Below are 8945 nucleotides of genomic sequence, written 5' to 3'. Positions count from 1 at the left end.
AATTTATCAATATAATCATGTCCTGAATTTGTCTCTATTTGTGAGGCACATTCTACTATTATTATAATTCAACATACTGTATATTTTCTATTATTTTCAGAAGCCATATATGAAAATATTTCCTCAAACTGCAAAACAGGTGAATGGGGGTGTGGGGGGAGGGGGGGGGGATGGGGGCAGCACATTTACATCTACAATAAAACGCCTTCTCATTCCCTGGCCTCTCCAGAATTTCAGGTTTCTATTGAGACCACTGGCTCGCAGGTAATGGAGGGTAATGACGTCACGCTAACGTGCGTCCATAACCTTCATAATTTGACTGTAATATTAGGATGGAGGAAGGACGGGATTGAAATAGACCAACAGAAAAATAAGACCCAGCTGCTTCAGGCCGAAACCGGTCAGTACATCTGTTATGTCAACAGCTCCTGTGGCTTTTACAAGTCTTCACCACACGATGTCACTGTAACCAGTAAGTAGACATCTTCATCTGCCGTACTACGGTCGCTTGTGTACTTAAAGAATCAGTCATCTTTATTTTATATATGTTTGTGTCTGTGTTGCCTCATCCAGACACCAGTATTTACCTCGTGGTGATCTGTGGTGTCTTGGCCATGGTCTTGGTTCTGATCATGGCTGTGGCCATGAAGTGCAAGCTGAAGAGAGACAATGGTATGATATCAGCCAAGTCCACTTGACCGCAGTTGACCACAATCTTCATCAGGAGCTTCTTGATGGAATTCAATTCAATCCATTCTAAACATTTTATTTCTCTTCTTAATTAACTGCACATTTTCTGCAATTAATTGTGATTAATTTCCCCCAGTTCTAAAATTAAATATATATGACAAGGACCGGGGCGAGTTGAGTTCAGCACAGGCTGCATTCCATTACAGCTACAGCTACAGGATCAAATCAGTAATTACTCTGGTATTATCTGTGTCTTTCTGCAGCTAGACACAGGCAGTGGATGGAGCGGAGGCTTAATCAAACCACGTCTGTATCGTTCCCTCCAAGTACCTCAGAGTGAGAAACTGTCAGAGAAGGAACCTGATGATGCGCCTACATTTGATGTGTGTAATCTCGCAATAAAAGTGTCTAAATCCCCCTCCGCAGGTGTGACTGTGAGGTGTGTAAGGTTTCAGGGATTTTTTTTTTCCACCTCCATTTGCACGACATCACTGGTGTGTGTGTGTGTGTGTGTGTGGGTGTTATTATTGCCCCACCCACTGACCAAAAGGCCTGTTCAGCTGAGGAGAGAAAGAAGCTGAAAATGATTTAATCCAGACGCGGGGCAGACTTGTTCAAACTAATCCCACTGAATGCTCCGCTTACAGGAGCGCACACGATGTAGAGCAGCTCTGTAGCAGCTGGCATGTCACGGATCTATGGGATGATGAATGCTTCCCAGAGCTCCGTGAGAGGGATGGGCGTGAGGTTTGAAAGTTGACTTATGAAGAGAGAAAACACCAGGTCTCCTGCCTCAGCACGATATAATCCTGTCACCTCTGTGTGAGTAGGACATCGGTTATATCCACATAAGATCTCCTCTGAGTCTCTCTCTCTCTCTCTCTCTCTCTGACTTTTCATTCATTAACACTAATGCAGCAAAAAAAAGCAGAACTACATTCTAGTTTTGCTCTGCTCCAGTGTCAGCGTGGAGCCTTTACTTCAGTTTCCTCCCATAACAGGTGGCACGGGGGATAATCCAGGTAAAGCTACTGCAAAATTGGGATGGACAGAGGGAGAGACGGGAGAGGGAGGGAGGAAGGGAGGGGGGATGGTGTGGCCTTTGTATGGACAGAGCTAATTCTGGCTTCCTAATCCCACTTCCACCCCCCTCCTTGTCTTCCTGCTGGACAACTCAGGTAAAGCTCACAGACACATACACACACTGCACTTAACTCACTGTGGACGAGGCAGGAAGAGAAGGTTCCGGGGGAGAAGGGCTTTTTTGGAAGAAGGGTAACGTGGTCGTGGTGGACGCTGACACACCTGTGGGAGCTTCACTGGAGAATGTAGCTGCTGCAGACGCTCAGTCCACCAACAGGAAACAGGCCAACATGGGAGAAGCTCAAAAGGTAAAAGTCCTGATCCTGGTCTCGTTCCGGTTCTGTACAAACCCAGAGGAGATGATTATTATTTCTGAGACTTAAATCTTCAGTCTTATGAGTTTATTATTCTTTTTAACCCACGATGGGATTCAACACAAAGGAGGACAATAACGTAATGCTCTTTGATCCTGAGTTAATCCCTGTGCTGTGCTGTTTTTTTTTATTTCAGATTTTCAACAATAAACACGGTGATATTTATTTATATACTAAAAAGTTAATTTGGGATTATCACGACTAGATTAGGGCCAGGAACTGTACGAATGTCCAGAAATAAGACCTGGCCTTGGAGGGAGGTCAATGGAGGGGCGGGGCTGACAGGGGTCCCTCTTGCGTGTGCTGTCCTGTCCTGTCCTGTAGGTGGAGCTTGGACTAAAGAAAAAACATCTGAGTTTTCCTATGTAAGTCAGGTCAGGCTGGGTGAAAAAAATAAAGTCAATGTTTTGTCTTAAACATCGTCAGTTTTAAAGCTTTTCATTTTTATTTTCCTCCAGATATGATGCAAACCTTCAGCCTCAGGGAACAAAAGATAATGTGCTGTCTTTTCCCTGATGCTATTAAACTCACACTTAGTATTCTGCCCCTCTACAAACACCGTGTAATTGAAATATCCGATGACAAACGACCTGTCATGGTACTTTTTTTTTTCAATGATGAGTTCTGCAAATATAAGAACGTGCAGCTTTGGCCTCCTCTCTGCAGGGCTTACTCTCTGTCATTGAGAAACTGAAGGGGTCCACGGAGCAGGAAGTCAGGATAGTGCTTCTGGGGCTGGACAATGCTGGGAAGACCACGCTGCTGAGGAGCCTGGCCTCTGAAGACGTGAACACCATCACGCCGACACAGGTGAAAATACACACAGGACCAACTCTTAGCTGTTTTTGTAAATCCTTTCCATTCGTATTTCAGAAGGATATCAGAAGTTCTGTAAATTCATTGTTTACAATTGCGACACTTTTAAAAATGACTCTCTGACTCTCACCATCATTTTTGTTCACCACATATTTTAAAGTTTAAGGCTCTTTGACCCAGAATGTAAAAAAAAGCCATTAGGATTACTAATCTCATGAAACCTGCGTGATCAGTGCGTGCCTGCACTCACGGTAATTGGATTTGTATGACCTTTGCGTTTCAGTGAAATTAAACGACAGGTTTTCCAGTAACAAAAAAAGCGCTTTGGCCACTAATCAGCATAAAAACGACAGGATGTCAGATCACTCGGATGTTTAATGGCCTTCAGTCAGAAAACAAACCCTGGCCTGGCATGACCTTCTTGTTGGCACGCAGACGGCGTCATTTCTGAGCAGAAGTTCTGTCTCTTTTTATCACCACTGCCATCAGATGTGATTATCTACGCTCTAATGTCATCAGATAATTCCCTAGCGTCGCTGGGCCAGATGTAATGGCAGGTCCTGGATGAGTGTGACAGCTCATCAGACATCACGCAGAGATGTTTGACATGGCGGTCGTCACCACCGGGCTTAGCACGCGCACTGCAACTGATCCTCCACGTCTTATCCTCACACACGCAGGCCTCGGGATAACGCTGTTATACAACGTAAAGTAGGTTTGTTATGAAAAACAGTCACAGATTAACTCCGTTTGACCACAGCTAACCGTCCGACAGGCTGAAAATAAAAGAAACAGCAGCCAAACTGTGAATAATCCACACACCTGTGAACTCATCTCTTCCGTCCTGATCAGGTCTCGACATCGTAACTAGAGCTTTGACTTTACTTTACTTTTTAACTCAAGGGGTTCAACATCAAGAGCGTGGCCTCCCATGGCATGAAACTCAACGTTTGGGACATCGGAGGACAGAGGAAGATAAGACCTTTCTGGAAAAAGTACCTGGAAAATACAGACCTGTTGGTAAGAGAGCGATCATAATTCCGTAGTGTGTCAATATATGACAGAGAGAAAAAATATTTTAAATGTCATAAAGCTTTGTATGTAGCTAGAAGTTTCAAAAGGTCGGAACCCAAATGTAGCACGCCACTTTTTTTTTTAAATTATAGATATAAAAAGACGCCCTGTGGGGGGATGAAGAACAAATGCTAAATCAAAACTACACAGGAAATGAAAACACCAGGAGAATGACAGATGGAATGGACCAACAATGAGAGACATATAATATTGGATCAGGTCTGAGTGGTGAGGCTGATGCTGGAGTGGCTCGCAGGAGGAAAAACACAGGAGGAAGTGTGAGGAGGAGAGAGGCTGATTGTCAGGGGAGACCAGCGGGAGGGAGGGGCAGAGGAGAGCGCGACAGATGAGAAAGCTGGTGTGGTTCAAGTCAATTTTCCTACAGTACTTTTACCTGGATGACTCAGGACCCTCACAGACGCCGTGGTAGATGGGGGTCAGTAAGAGAGTTAATGGGGTCAACGTGAAAGTTGTGGGTTTGATTTCTGACTGATGTTTGGGGATAAGTCCCTGCAGAGACAACCAACAAACACGAACAATCACAGTCATAGCTACGATCCACTCAGAAAGTCAATTAAAGCTAACAACGGGTGTTGTAGCACAACCCAGTGGTAGCTATGCTTCAAAATTCCACTTTATTAGAAATCATTGTATATCTCTGACAAAACTGCTGTACAGTGTGGGTTCCAATCTGTAGGATAGATATGAATATTGAAATTTGAATTAATGTATTAGCTCTGTGCCCTGTGGGGGGTCCGCCCCCCTCTTTGGGAACCACTGGCTTAACAAATCTTCCACCACAAGATGTATGACATGTTTGATATGACTATGGTTACCAGAAGAATGTACAATTTAATATAATCTATCTATATTCAGTTTGACTCTCTGCTCTTTGATTTTTTTTTTTTTTTCAGATCTATGTCATCGACAGCGCAGACAAGAAGCGGTTTGAGGAGACAGGATTGGTTAGTACTTTACTACTCAGTACTTTACTGACTGTACGGTACTACCTTATTAATTAAATATGCAATAATTATACGTGTATCTACCTGCAGGAGCTCTCAGAACTCGTCGAAGAGGAGAGCCTAAAGGGCGTCCCTGTGCTGGTCTTTGCCAACAAGCAGGACCTGGCCACAGCATCTCCGGCCAGTGAGATTGCTGAAGGACTTAATCTGCACACGTACAGGGACCGGGAGTGGCAGATTCAGGCGTGCTCAGCTGTGTCCGGGGAAGGGGTTCAGGTCAGATCCAGCTCCATCGACTGTATAGTCACTGTAAATGTGGAAACTGCATGGGTTTAAATCAGGACAGGCTGCAAAGTCCCCATACAGTATGTGGTTAAAGAGTGTGTGTGTGTGTGGGGGGGGTGTTAATAGACAATAGCATTTAAACTAAAAGTACTTTGTTTGTGTCATTTCTTGTAGTTATCCCTAATGTTTTCTTCTTCTTCTTCTTCTGCAGGATGGCATGAACTGGATTTGCAACAACATCACAAACAAGAAAAAATGAGTCGTCGTGGAGGAGCACGGCTGAGGACGAACACGTGATCACCAGAGCAGAAAACAGAATTATTCCACTGTGTTAAATGTCGGTGCACTTCATGTCATTTTTATAACATTTTGCAAATGTAGCAAACGTACTGTTTTAGGACAAATGTGTGAACGGAACCCTCAGTCAGAGGGTCTCCGTCTGGTGCTGTGTTTGTAGCCATGTAAACCTGTTAGCATTTGTCAGATACAAACGCCAGTGAATGTGAAAAGTGTACGTTCTGATGTTTTTGGAAATGAAAAAAAAAAAGTTCAAATATAGTTTGTTTTCCTTTGTGGCCATAATGACCAATTAATAGTTTGTCACAGAAGAGCAGAAAACACTTACGTGTGTGTAAATGTCAACGCTCCTCTGAGTGACAGCCAGGACAATAACAGTCTGATCCTCCGCCGCTCAGCTGTCAAACGGCTTTATTTCCACACCATGGCGACGAGGTCTGGCTGCATGAATTGAGAGATCAAAGAGACGTGGAATTAGAATAATCACAAAGAATCTCTCAAGAACAAATGTCAAGAACTGCCACGCAAAAATAGCAAAAGGCTAAAAGCTCAAAATTGAAAATAAAAAACCATCAGAAGCGCAGACACAGATGTTCTAATTAAACAAAGGCAACGCTGAACAAATTGGTCCTCTGATCTGCTTTGTTCAGAGAGACAACGGCGTCCTCAGATCTTAATTAGACCGAGATTCCACAGCGTTGGAGCTGCGGCTACAAAAAGCAGCTCTGCTCAGCCTGCAGCGCAGGACGCCATGGTACAGCTGAAGTACTGCTGTGTACAGAGGAAGTAACAGTTCTGAGACGTGGGCAGGTACTTGACCCAGTTAAACTGTGGTAAAAGTTTTGACTGGGATTTTACAGACGTGCTCCTGGGATGTGGATAGTTGTAGCATTTTACAGTTAAATGACTGTGAGATTATTTATTAGGATCAGAGCTGCGATTATTGGGCTAATAATACGATAATTAGCCTAGTTAGCAGCACAAGACACAGTAAAATGCAGTAGCACAAATTTAATTCACCTCTGAACAGTATAATGAAGTAGCACAAATTTAATTCACCTCTGAAACAAAAAAGAATTTGAAAAGAAAAATTGACGCACATGAAACAAGCAGGAAAATAAAACATCCATACCCTTAGAGGGAGCCCAAGGGCTACCAATGCTTAGGGTGCCTCAGATTGAGAACCAAAGCTTTATACTCCCCTTGGGAGAGTATTGGAGAAATATAATCATTTTTAGAGGAGGACAACGTTCAAGTTCCGAAGACATCTCAAACGTTGACTGTGGACGATTCAGATTTAAACTAGACAATACTTTAACAGTAATCACGGCCACAACAATTAACTCCACCGCTAAATGTTGCCTAGTTCGACACATGTATTTTGCATGCAAATGTATGGTCAATATTTATGTTTTTTTATTCTTAAATAACAATGTAAACAAACCCCAGCCTTAATTGATTGTGATATATAATTAGTTGTGGTATTTTGTTGTGGAGGGCTGTGATAGGTCAGGGGTCACATGAAACCGCGATGGACTTTGGAGAAGTCTGTGCTCGGCTTTAACTCGTGCGTTCTGACTCTGCTGAGCTGGAGCTGGAGCTAATGGTTCTTTTGTTTCTATTATCTGGATCTGCATGTAATTACGCATGTGAAAGCACTCGGAAATCACAGCAGCTGCCAGACTTTCCACCGTTGTCCTCCTCCACATTTGAATTATAAGTCAATGCATGCGTCTCCCTTTGTCTTATCTGAAACTCACCAGCGTTGCTCCGTGGTGGGGCCGCTTCCCTGGACTCTTAGCAGAGCATTATCAGAATGACTGGGCATCATTAGAACAGTTAAGTCATCTCCATGGAGACTTAACTTTGGCTTAAGTCCTAACGCATTTTTTCAGGGCATCGATTGTCGAGGCACAGCAGGGGTGTGGGAGCAATTATAGCCGGGACTGAAGGATCATTGTGGCCGTTTGAAAGAATGGACCAGAATGGACAGGAGCTGGGCTGATGATGAGACGGATGTGTCTGCTCTGGCTTATTGACCAACAGGGGGCAGCATTAGAGTGCCTGATCAATCAGTGGGACGAGAGTTGTGCTGTGCTTCCTAAAGCGCACACACAGAAATGACTTGGCACGCCGTAGTAGCATTAATATCCACTCGTGTTAATTAAAATACTCCTCAGACTCAGAGTGCTACTACAAAATATACTGTAGTATTTTTCCACACGTGCTACAAGTGGCGTGAGGACGGTGAACGTTCTAGTCAGTTCTATCTCCTCTCCATCTCTCATTCCATATCTTTATAAATACAATCTTGAGGTGATGTCACTTTGATGTGAGAGGGTCCCTCAGCCATTGTTGCCATGACAACTCCCCCTGTTATTCTTGGTCTACAAACCTCTCTCATTCAGTCCAGCCCTTCTTCCCTCCCTCTCTCCCTCTCTCCCTCCCTCCCTGTCTCCCTAACTCCCTGTCTCCCTTCTGTGGTTCTCCATTTCTTTTCATTCTCCAAAGACCTGCTCATCAAAAGACACAGGAAAACACATCCCAGGTAAGAACAAAGCACAGGGACACAAACAAAACCCCACTCACTATAGAATGTATATATATATATATATAAAACAATGGAATAATCAAATGTAAAATACTTCAGGATCAAGTGTAACAAGTTGTCGGCTCTCTTGTTGTTCAGCTGTGTTTGCTTGTTGTTTTTCATGCATCAAAACTGCCCTGTTCTGTTTGAGCACTCTTGTAAATTAAACCAAAATAAAATCTCTCTGCTCAAGGCTACAGACAATTTTCCAAAAGGGCAACGACCGTCCCATCATGCAGGACGTCACCCCTCCCGCCTCCACCAAGCTACAGCTCCCCGCTGCGGCTCCCCACCCCCATCTTCACAACACCACCAGCAGCTGCCAGACTTTCCACCGTTGTCCTCCTCCACATTTGAATTATAAGTCAATGCATGCGTCTCCCTTTGTCTTATCTGAAACTCACCAGCGTTGCTCCGTGGTGGGGCCGCTTCCCTGGACTCTTAGCAGAGCATTATCAGAATGACTGGGCATCATTAGAACAGTTAAGTCATCTCCATGGAGACTTAACTTTGGCTTAAGTCCTAACGCATTTTTTCAGGGCATCGATTGTCGAGGCACAGCAGGGGTGTGGGAGCAATTATAGCCGGGACTGAAGGATCATTGTGGCCGTTTGAAAGAATGGACCAGAATGGACAGGAGCTGGGCTGATGATGAGACGGATGTGTCTGCTCTGGCTTATTGACCAACAGGGGGCAGCATTAGAGTGCCTGATCAATCAGTGGGACGAGAGTTGTGCTGTGCTTCCTAAAGCGCACACACAGAAATGACTT

The 8945-nt window shown here is 44.1% G+C and overlaps 1 protein-coding gene across 1 annotated transcript; it reads left to right on the top strand.

The window, feature by feature from the left end:
• Window positions 1-1729: 1729 nt before the first annotated feature.
• On the top strand, window positions 1730-6254 carry arl3l1 (ADP ribosylation factor like GTPase 3, like 1). The gene is made up of 6 exons (XM_008327096.3): window positions 1730-2081; window positions 2814-2957; window positions 3867-3983; window positions 4952-5002; window positions 5093-5278; window positions 5499-6254. Exons 1-6 carry the CDS (start codon window positions 2064-2066, stop codon window positions 5544-5546), a joined length of 564 nt encoding a protein of 187 aa, XP_008325318.1. The 5' UTR covers window positions 1730-2063; the 3' UTR covers window positions 5547-6254.
• Window positions 6255-8945: the final 2691 nt, after the last annotated feature.

Source organism: Cynoglossus semilaevis, chromosome 15 (genome assembly GCF_000523025.1).
Source record: "Cynoglossus semilaevis isolate Cse_v1.0 chromosome 15, Cse_v1.0, whole genome shotgun sequence".
In the NCBI taxonomy this organism is placed as follows: Eukaryota; Metazoa; Chordata; class Actinopteri; order Pleuronectiformes; family Cynoglossidae; genus Cynoglossus; species Cynoglossus semilaevis.
The sequence above is the reverse complement of the archived record's forward strand: the minus strand, read 5'-3'. Positions and strand labels throughout refer to the sequence as shown.